The 16,982-nt window shown below is 49.8% G+C and overlaps 1 protein-coding gene across 1 annotated transcript; it reads left to right on the forward strand.

Annotated features, from left to right (window-relative positions):
• Positions 1-9,960: 9,960 nt before the first annotated feature.
• Positions 9,961-13,550, forward strand: LOC130022293 (transmembrane emp24 domain-containing protein 9-like). Its single transcript, XM_056113038.1, has 5 exons — positions 9,961-10,303; positions 10,661-10,761; positions 11,229-11,354; positions 13,045-13,191; positions 13,335-13,550. Exons 1-5 carry the CDS (start codon positions 9,961-9,963, stop codon positions 13,482-13,484), a joined length of 867 nt encoding a protein of 288 aa, XP_055969013.1. The 3' UTR covers positions 13,485-13,550.
• The last annotated feature ends 3,432 nt before the right edge of the window (positions 13,551-16,982 follow it).

Below are 16,982 nucleotides of genomic sequence, written 5' to 3' on the forward strand. Positions count from 1 at the left end.
ATGTGTTTTTTTTTTCTTTTTGGGTCACAGCTGGCGATGCACAGGGGTTACTCCTGGCTCTGCACTCAGGAATTACTCCTGGCGGTGCTCAGGGGACCATATGGGATGCTGGGAATTGAACCCAGGTCGGCTGCATGCAAGGCAAATGCCCTACCCGCTGTGCTATCGCTCCAGCCCATGTGGGTTTTTTTTATCCCACAAATGAGTGTAGTCATTATATGTCTGTCCCTCTCCTTCTAATTTATTTGACTCTGCATGATACTCTCCATGTCCATTCATTTATAAGCGAATTTCATAGCATCAATTTTTCTGGAGCCGAAGACCTCCAGAACCAGCCACCACCATGCTGAGACCACTCTCCACACGCATGAAGGTACCGGCAGAGGAACAAAGGTATGCGGGTCCCGGGACTGAGATCTCCAAACCTGCTTGGATGGGGGCCGAGCATCCTTCACCCAGATCCTCCAAATTCCAGTAGGCAGGGGTCACACCCACCAACTGGCCCCCCGGTGCCGTGTAATCCCATCAACGGCCAAGACTCAGAGACTATAAAACCCAGCTCCCGGAAGCGCGCGGCCGCATTTGTGGCTGCACAACATCTTATTATCTCATTCCTACTTTGGACAAACTGGCAGGCTACCGAATGTAACCTGCCCACATGGCAGAGTCTGGCAAACTCCCCGTGGCGTACCTAATATGCCAAATACCAGTAACAATGATGGGTCTCATTCTCCTAACCCTGAAAGAGCCTTTAATATGGCACTTTTTAAAAAATCTCAGGGCTAGGATAAAGGAGATGTTACTGGGGCCTGCTCGAGGCAATCGACGAACAACAGGATGGTCGTGATTGTGATGGTATGTAGACTGCCTCGGGCTCTTCGCCCTGTCCCAGCCTGAAATCCAGCCCCCACACAACGGGAAAAATGGATACTCAGAGTTTTGCCCCAAGAATTGCCTCCCTTGGGTTTGTTTTGAGGGGCCACACCCAGCAATGCTCAGAGCTTACTCCTGGCTCTGCACTCAGAAATCACTCCCAGCAGTGCTTGGGGCACCATTTGGGATGTGGGGGATCAAACACAAGTTGCCCACATGCAGGACAAATGCTCTACCCCAAGAAAGTGTTCTTGGGAAGCTGTCACTCATGGAACTGAAGTAAATGAAGATAATGTACAGGAAATTTATTAAGACCATAACTGAACCAAAATGCTTATGAATTCATGGACACTGCAAGAGACCTGGGTAAAGAATAGTGAGAGGTGGGAAATTCACCCTCTATCAGGAACCCCAAGATCAGAGTGTCCCCTAAGGAAAACAAGTTTAGACTAGAGGGAAGCAGACAGTTATGTCCAGGCCAGAATAGAATAGCAAACTGTCACTTGACTCTATCCTTTAGGGGTGCCACTGATTGGCAGTGTGAAATATCCGGGTCTCTGTCTTCATGTACCCCTTAATTGTGCTGTATCTGCTCACAGAACTGATGTCTGTCAACTTCAACAGCGGTTCACATGACCGGAACCAGGAGGCTGGTGCGTTATGGATGAATAAATGGCGGCTCTATGCACTACTTGTTTGGGTCATTCCTGATATGTGTCCCATTCTCTATGACCGTTCTCTCTGATAGGGCTCTCAAATCAAACATTTTGGGAGCACTGGAAGTAGTGATAGAAAAGATTCCGTAGAGAAATTTACAGAATCTGACGGTCCTGTGATTCTCTGAAACAGGATCTAGGGAGAGGCCAGGTTTAATGTAAAATGGTGATCCAATACTATGATTTAAAAGATTTGAATGGAGCCAGAATGAACATACATTGGCTAGGGCATTTGACTTGCATGTGGCCCATCAGGGTTTGATCCCTGGCACCCCATATGGTGCCCTGAACACCAAGAGAGGTAACTCCTGAGTGCAGAGCCAGAAATAATCTCTGAGCATTCCTGGGTGTGACCCAAAAAAACAAAGGAAAAAAATAAAAAGACTTGATTATCAGTTCCTGGGATATATTATGGAAACACATTAAAGATATCAAGTTAAAAAAATGTAAATGATGGAGAATGGGGACTGGTGGAGGGATAGGTACTGGATCATTGTATAACTGAAACCCAAGCACAAAAATTTGTAAGTCTAAAAAAAAAAATTGTAAGTCTACAACTGTACCTCATGGTGTTTCACTAATAAAAATTTTTTAAAAAGATATAAATAAAAAATAGGTAGGTATAGTTCTTTTCTATACTTATCAATTTCTCAATTTTAGATTGCAATCATTGTCATAAATATGTTAAATTACCTAAAATTTTTTGCAGGCTATCGAATGTAGCCTGCCCACAGGGCAGAGTCTGGCAAACTCCCCGTGGCGTACCAAATATGCCAAATACCAGTAACAATGATGGGTCTCATTCTCCTAAAGAGCCGTGAATATAATCTCAGGGCTAGGATGAAAGAGACGTTACTGGGGCCTGCTCGAGGCAATCGATTAACATTGACCTAAAATTTATCAAATTTTTACAAAATTCTTTAAATTTATTAAACATATAAACCAAGGAAAAAAAGATATCAAGTTAAATGGAATCAATTTAAGCTGCATATGACTTAAATATAACCTCTATGATATAAAATACTTAATTGATAAAAAAATTATTCAACAAGATACTAAATTTACTTCTCTGGAAATAGCTAACTGGAATAACTTTACAAAAATGGAAACAACAGGGACCAGAGAGATAGCACAGTGTGGAGGGCACTTGCCTTGCACAAGGCTGACCCGGGTTCAATCCCCTGCCTCCCATAGGGTCCTCCACGCATACCAGGAGTGATCCCTGAGTGCAGAGCAGGAATAACTAATGTGTAATTCTGGTTGTGACCAAAACACAGAAACAAATAGAAGCAATAACTCCTCCTAAGTGATGTCAATAACCCTCTAAAACTTCTCACACTAATTCTTCATTTCTGAAAAATGAAAAGCACTTTTACATATTCTACTGACATAATGTGTAAGTCACATTCACAGTAGTATGTTGTGACATTTCTCTCAAGTTCATCAACCAATCCGTTATTTATACTTTATCCAGGTCCTCATCCAGCGAACAAGAAAGCAATGAACACAGTAGTTCTACAAGATATGGTTTGGGGAGTATTATTTTGCTTCCAGTTCATGATTGGTTTGATTGGAAATTCACTGTTGCTCGTGCTATATGTCAAAACCTTTCTGCAAAGAATGAAGCCAATAGATTGGATATTTACCCACTTAACTTTAGCCAACATGATGATAGTTTTATTCGCCGGGATTCCAGAAATAATATCTTTCCTTGGAATAAGAAATTTTCTGAATGACACTGGTTGTCAGGCAGTTTTGTTCTTGTACAGAGTGGGCCGGGGTCTTTCCCTCTGTACCACATCTTTCCTCAGTGTGTTCCAAGCCATCGTGATCACCAACAACCATGCTCAGTGGGCGTGGCTCAAATCAAACATCCACACATGCATTTCTTCTGCCTTCCTCTTTTTCTGGGTACTCAACATGCTGATGTATATATGGGTTATCTTGATAGTGAAGTCCCCCTTCAACATTACTGGAATTGAAGACATTTATAACCAAAAATACTGTATGGCACATGATTCTGAGAAGAATGGAGTGTCTGCATTGATGGGTGGAATGATTTTAAGAGACTTCCTGTGTGTGTCCCTCATGATCTGGACCAGCGTGCATATGATAAAGTTCCTCTTCAACCATCGCAAGAATGTCCAGCACATCCATAGGCACAGTCTCTGTCCACAATCCTCTCTGGAGATCAAGGCCACCCACAACATCCTCGTTCACGTGAGCTGCTTTGCTTTATTTTACTGCATCAACTGCTGCCTGACCATTTATGTAACATACCGTCACGATACACAAAGGTTAGAAAACATCACTGTTTTTGTCTCTTCCTGCTATCCAACGATCTGTCCTTTCTTGCTGATAAAAAACCTCAGAGACCCCTTCCTGAGCTGCACCTTTGTAAAGATGAGAAAAATGTTCTCCACCATCCACTGCTGTCAAGGACTTTAAAACTCTCACACCATGTGACCCAAAATGCTCAGGATAGAAAAATTCCCCTGGAAAGATTAAGTGATGGGGCCTGAAGAAACAACCCAATGGGTATGGCACTTGCCTTGCACATTCCCTGCACAAGGTCAGGAGTGATATCTGATTACAGAGCCAGGAATATGCCCTGGCTTATTCCACACATCAGCAGGTGTGACCGGGGAAAAAAGGAAGGGGAAGCAGGGGTTAAGTGATGTAAAATGAAAGAAAATAACATTTTTTTAAATTATTGAATCACTGGGCTGGAGCAATAGCACAGCGGGTAGGGCGTTTGCCTTGCAGCAGCCAACATGGCCAACCCGAGTTCGATTCCTCCGCCCCTCTCGGAGAGCCCGGCAAGCTACCAAGAGTATCTCGCCCACACGGCAAAGCCTGGCAAGCTCCCGGTGGCGTATTCGATATGCCAAACACAGTAACAAGTCTCACAATGTTACTGGGCCCGCTTGAGCAAATCGATGAACAACGAGAGGACAGTGACAGTAATTGAATCACTATGAGATATTAACAAAGCTTTCATAATTGAGTTTCAGTCATACAATGTTCCAACACCCATCCATCCCCCTTCCAGTTATATTTCCCACCACCACTACCACTATGCCCAGTATCTCTCCTGCCACTGCCCGCCCTCTCTTTCTTTCTCTCTCTCTTCCTCTCTCTCCCTCTCCCCACCTTCTCCCCACTTTGGGGCATTATCATTTGCAATATAGATACTGAGGAGCCATTATGTTTGGTTGTTTGCCCACTTTCAGCACACATCTCCCATGCAGAGCGATCCCTTTCAGCCATTATTGTCATAATGGTCCCTTCTCTATCCCAACTGCCCTCTCCCTAGCCCTTGAGGCAGGCTTCCAAGCATGGACCATTTGTCCTGACCCTTGAGAAAATAACGTCATATATGGACATGTCTCCAAGTCCACAGCTCATTGTACAGGCTGAGACAAATGAACAGCTGAATTGAATAAAACACATTATAGAAAGCTTCACTTCCAAGAGGCACGTTTTTTCCATTCTTTCTTGGAGGAAGGGGTGTGCTTGGAGCTTCCAACCCAGGTTGATTGCATGTCCAGCAAGCACATTACTTTCTATACTATCTCTGCCCCCCCTTTCTTTTTATTTGTAAAATGATTGCAAATATTCATCTTCAAGGATATTGAAATGGGGTTGGAGCAATAGTACAGAGGGTAGGGCGTTTGCCTTGTACACGGCCAAACCGGGTTCGCAACATCCCATAAAGTTGCCATAACCTTGTTCCGCTTTGAAGAAATGGGCGTAACAGAATAAAATGGGGGTGATAACCCGCTGTACTATGCCTTTGGTCCCTAATTTACTGCTCTTTCAGCATGGGGTTAATATTAAATATGTAACAGTTATATGGAAATGATCATAAAATAGACAATTTAGCATTCTTAATTTATAGATTATTTTTCTTTTGGGGTCACACCCGGCAATGCTCAGGGGTTACTCCTGGTCCTGCATCCAGGAATTATTCCTGGTGGTGTTGGGGGACCATATGGGATGCCGGGGATCAAACCGGGTCAGCAGCATACAAAGCAAGCGCCCTCTCCACTGTGCTATTGCCCAACCCCTTTATTGATTTTGTTTGTTTGTTTATTTGTTTGTTGGGCCACACCTGGTGATGCTCAGGGGTTACTGTTGGCTCTGTGCTCAGGAATTACTCCAGGTGGTGCTCAGGGAACCATATGGAATAACGGGGATAAATCTGGGTGGGCTACATGCAAGGCAAACTTCCTACCCACTGTATTATCACTCTGACTCTTGATTTCCACCACCACCACCACCACAACAACAACAACAACACACACACACACACTTCATGAAGAGCATTCCATTTTCAGGTTGCTTCTGTAACCTGTTCTTTTTCAAAAAAAAAAAAAAACACCATGCATCATAATACTGTGAATAAAGCTTGCGGAATGCAATGTCCACAGTTTGCAAACAGTGCCACTGTTTGGACATACAAATTAAAGGTAAAAGGCCCTCCCGTTGATCGTCGATTTGCTCGAGCGGGCCCAGTAACGTCTCCATTGGAGACTTTGTTGTTACTGTGTCTGGCATATCGAATACTCTCGGTAGCTTGCCGGGCTCTCCGAGAGGGGCGGAGGAATCAAACTCGGGTCGGCCAACTTGGCCGCTTGTAAGGCGAACGCCCTACCCGCTGTGCTAAATGACCTTTTTGTTTGTTTTGGAGAACATTCCAACAGTGCTCAGGGCCAGAAGTAAGCCCTGAACACAGTCGGGTGTTGGCCAAAAAAATGAAGGAAACAGGAGACAGGTAGGTGGCTTCACTTGCCTTGCACGCAGCCGACCTGGGTTCGGTCCCCAGCATTCCCTACGGCGCCCTGAGCACCACCGAAAATAATTTCCGAGTTCAGAACCAGGAGTAAACCCTGAGCAACACCAGGTGTGACTGCGACCCCCACCCCCAAAAAAAGGGGCAAGAAAGAAATTGAATTGAACTGCTACTTTGAAACCAGAAAGCAGAAGGCAGAAGGAAACCAGAAAGAGGAAGGGAGAAGGAAATTGGGAAAAAGAGGAATGTGGGGGAAGTGAGCCAGATGAAGAGGAATAGGGGGACGGAGGGAAGAGGGTCCGGAGGGAGGGAGGAGATTGAGGCTTGGATCAGGGGAATCCCTGACTGATTTTGACCGAGTCTGTAGCTCTGCAACAAACCCGCCTCCCGATACAATCTCCAGCTGTCAAACTGTGTGGCGACGCCACCCGAGAGCGAATCCAAATCTCCAACTTGACTCCAGCATCCTGGAGCTCTACCCAGAACGGTATAGTCTCATCTTCACCCTCGCCCAGAGGCGAGCGGGAGCCAGAGCGATATAAAGGTGGCCTCCAGATGGCACTCGAGCACCATCAGAGAGGTAAAGGCTCACAGACCAGGACGGACCCATGTGAGTACCGAGTGCCGTCCCACAAAAAAAAGGGAAAAGATCCAGTGACTCGTGGAGACCCGCCCTAAAACCGAAATCACAGCAGGAGGGTCTCCTGGGACCATCACCCCACCCACAGGTCCATTTCTCCTGGTCAAGAGTTCCAAGGTGCATGGTATGGGGGGACCCCAAGATGACTCAGGATTCTAAATGTTAGACTTTCCATCGTGTGCCCTGGGAGGTCTGATTTTTATCCCTTTCCTTTCATTTGGGGATTTGGTTTTGGATCTGGGGGTGGAGGGCCACAGCAGGGACCAGGCAGTGCTGAAGAGCAATAAAGCGTGGGAAGTGCTTGCCTTTCACACAGCCGACCTGGGTTGGATTTCCCGCATCCCATACAGTCCCCGAGCTCTGCCAAGATTGATTCCTGAGCACAGAGCCAGGAGTAACCCCTGGGCACTGCTGTGTGCTCCCCAAACCAAAACTAAAAGTATTCATTATTAAGGAACTGGAATATTTGCTTGCGGGGATTTGGGGCTACGCCAAGTGGTGCAAAGGGTTTATTCCTAGCCCTGCCTTCAGGAATCACTCCTAGTGGTGCTTGGGGACCATATGGGGTGCCAGGGATCAAACCCGGGTCAACTGCGTGCAAGGCAGATGTCCTATCCATAGTACTATCGCTCAGCCCCAGGAGCTGGAAATTTTATTGTTGTTTTTGTTTGTTTGGGGTCTATACCCAGCGGTGCTCTGGACTTACATTTTTTTTCTCTTTGGGTCACACCTAGCAATGCTCAGGGGTTACTCCTGGCTCTGCACTCAGGAATTACTCCTGGTGGTGCTCGGGTACCATATGGGATGCCGGGGATCAAACCCGGGTCAGCCGCATGCAAGGCAAGGCAAACGCCCTACCTGCTGTACTGTTGCTCCGGCTCCTCAGGGCTTACTCTTTAATTTTGCCCTCAGAGATCACTTTTGGTAGTGCTTGGATTAACCATGTTCAAGGCAAATGCCCTACCTACTAGAATTCTAGCCTAGAATTGAAATTTTCTTGTACAACAGAATTCTAAAGCCAAACCAGGGGCTGGAGCAATAGCACAGCGGGTAGGGCGTTTGCCTTGCATGCGGCCAACCCAGGTTTGATTCCCAGCATCCAATATGGTCCCCTGAGCACGCCAGGGGTGATTCCTGAGTTCAGAGCCAGAAATAACCTCTGTGCATCGCTGGGTGAGACCCAAAAAGCAAAAATAAGATAAAATAAATAAAAGCCAAACCAACCCCAGCAAAGTAGTCCTTTACAAAGTGAAATGTCGTGGTTCTGCCTACCCCAATTCAGCAAAAATAAAATAAAATAAAAGCCAAACCAACCCAGCAAAGTAGTCCTTTACAAAGTGCAGTGTAGTGGTTCTGCCTACCCCAATTCAGCACCACGGACAGCACCGCTCTTGGCCTCCCTCTAGACATTGCTGAAGGACCTGGCTTCAAACTCAATAGATGTTGGAGCTACAGCGATAGTACCACCAGGAGGGGGGTTGCCTTGCATATAGTTGACCCAGGTTTCATTCCTGGCACCCCCATATGGTCCCCCCACCGAGGCCATCAGAAGTGATCCCTGAGCTCAGAGCCAGGAGGCCTTGAGCATGAGCAATCTTGAAACCAAAAAAAAGTGGGGTGAGAGTGCACGTAGCCAACCCAGGTTTGTTCCTCAGCATCCCGATCCCTGAGCATTTCCTGAGTCCCTGAGTGATTCCTGAGTATAAAGCCAGGAGTAGCCCTTGAGGATCGCTGGATGTAGAAGAAGAGAAAAAAAAAAAAAGCTACAAAGGCAATACATGCTTTTAACTAACCTTTCCTAAGAGGTTCTGTTAATATTTGCATTTTTTGCTTATTTTTGCAAAGTAAGCACCCTAACCACTGTCCTGTCATTCAGGTACCTCAATGAAGATTTTTTTTTTAAATTCCCCTAAGAATATCAGTGGGTCCCATCACCAAAATAAATGGACAGTTTAGGAGTTGAAACATACTGAATCCTTTTTTTTTTCTTTTTTTGGTGAGAGGCTGGCTCTGCACTCAGAAATTACTCCTGGTGGTGCTCAGGGAACCCTATGGGATCAAACCCAGGTTGGCTGCATGCAAGGCAAAATGCCCTACAGCTGTACTATCAACCCGGCCCAGCACTGTGAGCTTTGGGATTCTTTGACAGGAGAGGGAATAAAGTGTTGCTGATGCCAGTTTGTTGCTTGGTGGTCATTCCGGGGATTATTCCCAGAGGCATTGAGAGAGCTGGTGATGTCAGAGATGAAAACTAGTGTTCCCAGGGCTGGAGTGATAGCACAGCGGGTAGGGCATTTGCCTTGCACATGGCCAATCCGGGTTTGATTCCCAGCATCCCATATGGTCCCCTGAGCACCGCCAGGAGTAATTCCTGAGTGCAGAGCCAGGAGTAACCCCTGCAGTGCAGAGCCGGGTGTGACCCAAAAGGCAAAAAAAAAAAAAATAGTGTTCCCATATACAAAGCATAAGGCGAACGATTCCTCGCCCCTCTCGGAGAGCCCGGCAAGCTACTGAGAGTATTCGATATGCCAGACACAGTAACAACAAAGTCTCCAGTGGAGACGTTACTGGGCCCGCTCGAGCAAATCGACGATCAACGGGAGGGCCTTTACCTTTACCTTTTAATAATAAATAAAAGAATAAAAGGGGCCGGATAGTACAGCAGGCAAGGCATTTGCCTTGCATGTAACTAACCCGGATTCAATCTCCAGCATCCCATCTCTGGAGCACTGCCAGAAGTGATTCCTCAGTGCAGAGCCAGGAGCATCTCGGGATGTGGCTCCAAAACCTAGTAATAATAATAATAATAAATAGTCCTCCCACCCTCTTGGGGGTGGGGTGCTCTGTTCTGCAAGCTGCAGCTGGTAAGCCCCTCCCCTCTCTGAGGCTGTTACGCGAGAGCAGTAAGAAGGATCCAGAAGGCTGGAATCCCCAGGATGGATCCCAGAGCAGGTATCTGCAAGCCCCGCTGGGTCAGAGAAGCCGCGGGAACGCCCCGGGGCGGCACGCGCGCGGGGACTCCTGGGTCTTGTAGTCCGCGCGCAGGTCTCGATCTCGGCGGACTGCAGCGGGAGCCGGGGAAGGTGGCGGGGGCCGGCGGGGCGCGGGGCGCGGGGCGCGGGGCCGGCCCTGAGCGGGCCCGACGAGCCGTGCCTCTGCTGCTGCTGCTGTGGCAGCTGCTGGCGCTGACGTGCCGGGGCGCTGCAGTCTACCTCGAGGTCGGCGAGCTGGAGGAGAAATGCTTCATCCAGGAGATTCCCGAGGGCACCGTGGTCATAGGTGAGCGCGCGCTCGTGCTCTTTGCTTTTTGCACGCTCCGAGCCCAGATCGGAGCTGGGGCGGGGATGGTGGGGTGGGGGTGGAGGTGGGTAGTCGCGGGATCAGCTCGAGCCCGCACCTCCCTGATGATGGAGTGGGGGGGACTCAGGGGACAATGAAGAGACAGAGCCCTCTCCCCACCCCACCCCGCGATGGATGGCAGTTGTGACGCAGAGGCGGAAATTGCGGAGTTGGAGAGATACGGGGAGCGCTATGTTTAGCGTCCACGGACGCCCCAGTCCCTGGGGAGTGGACCCCTTGGTCTGGTCCCGGGCCTCGGCGGGTCCTGGAGGACGCATTCTCTCTGCATTCCGTTAGGGAACTACAAGACCGAGCTCTACGACCCGGTGGTGGGGAAGTTCCAGCCCTCGCCGCAGTGGATTAATTTGTTCGCGTTCGTGAAGGACCCGGAGAACAGGGTGAGGCAGGTTTTGACACCCGGCATCCCTCCCATCCCTCAGCGCCCCAACACCAGTGCCTAACCGCCCCCCCCGCCCCACCCCTCCCCCACTCCCAGGTGCATTCTGCCTTCACGGCAGGCCCTTGGGAAATGTCTTTGCAAATGTGTTTGCTGTTTGCAAACTGCACAACGTTGGCAAGGCTGGATTCTGAGCCTCGCCCCTAGCACCCTGACATCCCCCTTATTCCTCTGGCCTGATCTGGGGGGTAGGGAGGGGTCTTTTTTGGGGGGGGAGCCACACCAGGTGATGCTCAGGGTTTACTCTTGACTCTGTGCTCAGGAATCACAACTGGTTGGGCTTGGGGGACCCTAGTGGGATGCTAGAAATTGAATCCATGTCTGCTGCACACAAATGCTCTCCCTGCTGTACTATCTCTCTGGATTTCTGGCCAGCTTCTCCTCTGTTCATTTAATTGCTGTTTCTAGAACCTTCTGTCCCGGCAGTATGGCCCTCAGGGTCGCTTCATGTTCACCTCCAAGTCCCCTGGAGAGCACCAGATCTGCCTTCATCTCAAGTCCGTCCGGTTCCCTCTTGTCTACGATGGCAAGCTGGTGAGTGTGTGTGTGTGTGTGTGTGAGTGTGTATGAGTGAGTCTTGTGAGTGTGTGTTGTAAGAGTGTGTGTTGTGAGTTTGTGAGTCTGTGTGAGTGTATGAGGGTCTGAGTGTTGTGAGTGTTTGTTGTATGTATAAGAGTATGTAAGTCTGTGTGAGAGTATGTGTACGTGTGAGAATATTATGTGAAAATGTGTGCATGTCTGTGTGAATGCGTGATGTGAGTGTGGGGGGGGGGCGAGGGAGGGCTGCATTTCCTGAGTGGAAATGCTGTGAGCAGGAGAGGGTCTTTGGGAAGCTGGAACTTGCTTTGAGCTTAGAGAACCCTTTCTTTTTTATGATTTTTTGTTTGTTACTGTTTATTTGGTTTTGGTTGGGAGCCATACACTGTAATGCTCAGGGTTTTTCCTGGGTCTGGCTTCAGGAATCACTCCTGGTGGTTGGTGCTAGGAGAACCCTATGGGATGCAGGGGATCGAACCCCATCAGGTGGGCATGTGCAAGGCAACCACCCTTCCCACTGTCCTATCGCTCTGGCCCATTAGAGAACTTTTTCTGAAGAAGGAGAAAGAGATTCCCCGGGAAGCATCTCCTTTGGCTCCTGCCACCCCCCAGATCAAAACCTGCCATATAGAGGAGTGTTAATATAGGGGTTAAATTGCTTAACCTGGTTTCAATCCCTGATACCCCATAAAATCCCCCAAGCACCACCAGGAATAATTCTTGAGTTTACAGCCAGGAGTAAGACCTGAGCCCCACCAGGTGTGTCCCTCCCCACACACAGACACACATACACTATATATACATATATGTGTGTGTGTGTGTATGTATCATGTAAAGTCAAGTTCATAGCCATTCAACATCAAGTACTTGGGCTAACTCTGAACTTCAGAACTTAGCATCAAACACAGTCTCAGAGCTTTTTTTTTTCTTTCTTGGGGGGTGTGGGAAACTAAACCCAGCTGTGCTTGGGGCTTACTCCTGTCTCTCCACTCAGGGATCACTCTGGGCAGGGCTCAGGGGTGCCAGAGATTGAACATTGGATGTGTGCCAAGCAAGCACCCTATCCTCAGTATCATCTGTCTAGTCCCAAAGCCATTCTTTCTCCAGACATGTTGTCACCCTTCCATCACTTCTTTTTTGGCAAGGGAAGGTGGTCAGCCACACCCAGAAGTGCTCAGGGGTCCCTCCAAGCAGTGCCTGGGGACCCTGAGGTGCCGGAAATGAAACTTAGGATGCTAGCCAGATAATTCAGCAGGGAGGGTAGTTGCCTTGCATGTGACCAACTCAGGTTCCATCCCCTGACATCCCATAGAGTCCCCCAGTGCACCACCAGGAGCAATTTCTGAGTGGAGAGCCAGGAGTAAGCCTTGAGCATCGCAGGGTGTGCGCCCCCTCCTCCCCTAAAAAAAGAAGTGGAACTTAGAGTCCCACAGGCAGAATCTGTGTTCCTGCCTTTTGAACCAGTTTCCCAATCTCCTTCCCTCTTCCCCACCCCAAAAATTTGGGGGGAGGGCTGGGGATCAAACCTAGGGCCCCACACGCGTGAGACATGGGCTTTACCACTGAGCTGTTTCCATCATTCCAGTGGGGTGACTGGGTCCCCTCCTCCCCGAAAGCAACTCTGACGCGGTCCAGGGCCCCGATTGGGGCCGTCAGAGCTCCCTGACTTCCGCCCTTGGCTCTCCAGACCATGCACCTGGACATGCAGTTGGGGGAGCGCATCAGCGATGACGCGGCGTTCCAGGATAAGGACACGCTTAGCCAGTTGCATCTGCGCCTGCGGCAGCTGGTGGAGCAGATGGAGCAGATCCGGAAGGAGCAGGAGTACCAGAGGGTGAGCGCCCACTCAGCCGGCAGGGGGCGCGCCGAACCCCCGGGAAAGGCTCTTCCACCCTCTTCCCAGCCCCCGCCCCTGGCCTGCAAGTCCATTCAGGTCCTGCTGCTCACCCCCTCCCTGTCCTTCCTCTCTCCCCGCAGTGGCGAGAGGAGCGCTTCCGGCAGACCAGCGAGAGTACCAACCAACGGGTGCTGGGGTGGTCCGTGCTGCAGACCCTCATCCTCGTGGCCATCGGCGTCTGGCAGATGCAGCATCTCAAGGGGTTTTTTAAAGCCAAGAAGCTGGTCTAGGGGCTCCCGGAGCCGTAGGACAGCGGGGAGCGCGCTTGCCTGGCACGCAGCCGACCCGAGGTTTGATTCCCGGCATCCCATAGGGTCCCCCCGAGGGAGCACAGCCAGGTCCGGAGTGCAGAACCTGGAGTACCGAGCACTGTCGGCTGTGTCCGCATCTCTCCCCCTGTTCCCCCCCACAGACGCAAAAAAAAGAAGCTGGTATAGATAGATGAAGCCCAGAAACTAGAAAGAAACATTGCCCCCCGACTCCCACCCTTTCTGCTGACGGGGAAAAAAGGGAAATGCCCTGGCCTGGGTTGATCTCCAGACTTTCCCCACCCTGCAGGGACTCAGAGGGCCTCTTGGAGCTGGTTTTTCAACCCGCCCAGGGCCACGGTGCATTTCCAGCTGGTGACATTTGAGTAGGTGGGAGTCTGTGAAGAGTAGTAGGTCAGCAAGATGGGGGGGGGGGGGTGTGGGGAGGGTCCCCTCAATGTCAATGTCCTGGTGAAACGGAATAGAAGAAGCACCCCAAGGTGGTGGACATGAGCGTGAATATTGATCATAACTGAAAACTTCCTGTTGTAACTTCATTGCGCGTCCAAAACCACTGTTCAGTCCTCTTGTGTGTGTCACACTGGGGTGCCAGAGCCATAGCACAGTGGGGAGGGCGCTTGCTTTGCATGCGGCAGGACCGTGGTTCAAGTCCCAGCACCCCATTTGGTCCCCTGAGCCCCGCCAGGAGTGATCCTTGAGCACAGACAGGTATGGCCTAAAAACAAAAACAAACAAAACCATCACAAAAATAACCACCACCAGGGCTGTAGGGCATCTACTTTGCACGCGGCCAACCCTGGTTCGATTCCCAGCATCCCATATGGCCCCCCTGAGTACCACCAGGGATAATTCCTGAGTGCAGAGCCAGGAGTAACCCCTGTGCATCGCCAGGTGTGACCCAAAAAGAAAAAGAAACACCACCACCCAAAAAAAGGGGGGAGCTGGAGCAATAGCACAGCGGGTAAGGCCTTTGCCTTGCATGCAGCCAACCCTAGTTTGATTCCCAGCATCCCATATGGTCCCCTGAGCACTGCCAGGGTACTTCCTGAGCGCAAAGCCAGGAGTAACCCCTGTGCATTGCCGAGTGTGGCCCAAAAAACAAAACAAAACAAAAAAAAACAAGGGAGAGAAGATGGGCTAGAGAGCTAAGTAAGGTACTGGCCTCACACACATGGTTGACCCATTTTCATGGTCCCCCGAGTGAGCCAAGAGTGATCCCGGAGCACCAGCCAGGTGTGGCTCCAAAAAAAAACAAAACAGGGCTGGAAGGATAGTACAGCAAGTAGGGCCCTTGGCTGACCCAGCTTCAATCTCAGGAAATTCAGAAGTCCTCCTTGTTTCTTTTTCTTCTTTTTTGATTTTTGGGCCACACCCAGCAATGCTCTGGGATGGTTATGCTGACTCAGCACACAGGAATTACTCTTGGCGCTGCTTGGGAGACCATATGGGATGCCAGGGATGGAACCTGGGTCAGCCACAAGCAAGGCAAATACCCTACCCACTGTACGATGGCTCTGGCCTCCTATATGGTCTCCTGAGCACCACCAGGAGTGATCCCTGAGCACAGTTCCAGGAGATAAGTCCTGAGCCATCACAAAAACAAAAACAAAAATGGAAGAAGTGGGGTTGGAGCGATAACACAGCGGGGAAGGAGCTTGACTTGCACGTGGATGACCTGGGTTCAATCCCCGGCACCCCATGGGGTCCCTGAGCCCTGCCAGGAGTGATCCCTGAGCACAGAGCCAGGAGTAAGCCCTGAGCACTGCCAGATGTGACCCCCAAACAAACCCAACAAAGGAGGGGGGAACAGAAGAGCCTGGAAGAGGGCAGAAAGGGTTCCGTCCCTGGAACCACATGCTTTCCGGAGCGCACCTGGGAGCAACCCCTGAGCTGTGTTCCTAGGGAGTAAATCCTTAGCAATGCGGGGTGTATCCCCAAAAGAAACCAAACAAAGATCAGGGCGGCTGGCTGTGGGTAGACTTGGGAGGCACACAGCTGGAACAAGAATCTCTGAGTTTGGAACCAGAGAAAGAGAGAGAGAGAATAGAGGTTGGGCACTTGCCTTGCACACAGCAGGTACCTGTTCAATCCCCGGTACCATGTGTGGTCCCCTGAGCCCTGCCAAGTGTGACCTGTGAGCACAGAGCCAGGAGTACGCTCTGAGCACTGCAGAGCTGAGCAATGAGCAACCACACACTTTAAGACCTGGACTTTAAACTGTCTGGCCCGCTTGATTGCAACTTCCTGGGAATGGCTAAATAGCACAATAACAAACAAATAAAAGCGGAAGGAGAGTAGACTGGAGTGATAGTACACAGGGTGAGGAGCTTATTTTGGCATGTGGATAACCTGGGTTCAATCTCCGGGACCATATATGGTCCCCTGAGCCCTGTGGGAAGTGATTCCTGAGTGCAGAGCCAGGAGTTAGCCTGGAGCATTGCTGGATGTGGCCCCAAAACCCCCCAAAATTAAAAACAGGCTGAAGTGATAGCACAGCAGGTAAGATCTTGCACACGGCTGATCCCCAGCACCCCATAGGGTTGCCCTGAAGGGAGACCAGGTCTCCAGGAGTGATCCCTGAGAGCAGAGCCAGGAGTCAGCCCTAAGCACTGCTGGGTGGTACCCAAAACACACACACACACAAACACACACACACACACACACACACACACACCCAAAAACCCTAGTAGCACATAGAGTCCCCCTACTTCAGCAACACCAAGAATGATTCCTGAGAAAGTAGGGAGTAACTTCTGAGTACTAAAAACTGGAGAGAGAGTACCTAGGCCTTAAGGCACCTGCTTTGCATGCCCCAGGCCAAAGAGTGATTGTCAGGGGTGCAGAGAGATATTACTTTGGGCAGGGCGCTTTTCTTGCACATAGCTGATCTGAATTTGATCCCCAGCATCTCATAGGGGTCCCTCAATCCATCAGGAGTGATCCCTGAACACAGAGCCAGGTGTAAACCCTGAGCACCACCAAGTGTGGTTCAAAAACAAAACAAGAAGAAATTTTCCGGCAGAATCTCCTGGTCCATCCAAGGCTGTCTTCACTGGGATACCTCGGAATGGAGTGGGTTGAGTTTCCCTCCCCGCCCCAAGCAGAATCCCAAACCTGCTTGGTTCAGGACTGGGCCTCCTCCCCCCAACTCCCCAGTTTTCCAAGAGCTTGGCAGTCACACCCACAAACTGCCCCTGGCTGCCACGTAATCTCATCAATGGCCAAGATCCAGAAACTAAAATAAAACTTCCAGAAGAGAGCGATGCAGAATTTCCTGGAGCACACGGCCTTATTCGTGGCTGGGTGACCTCTTATACTCTAGCCCACTGATGTACCTAAAGTAGCACACATTTGTTTGGTTTTAACATACTTGTTTGTATTCTCTTATATATGGGCCTAAATGGCTCCACAGGCTTGGATGAGCCTCACACATAAAGGAACCGGCAGAGGAACCCAGGT

Source organism: Sorex fumeus, unplaced genomic scaffold (genome assembly GCF_029834395.1).
Source record: "Sorex fumeus unplaced genomic scaffold, SorFum_2.1 ptg000019l, whole genome shotgun sequence".
Lineage (NCBI taxonomy): Eukaryota > Metazoa > Chordata > Mammalia > Eulipotyphla > Soricidae > Sorex > Sorex fumeus.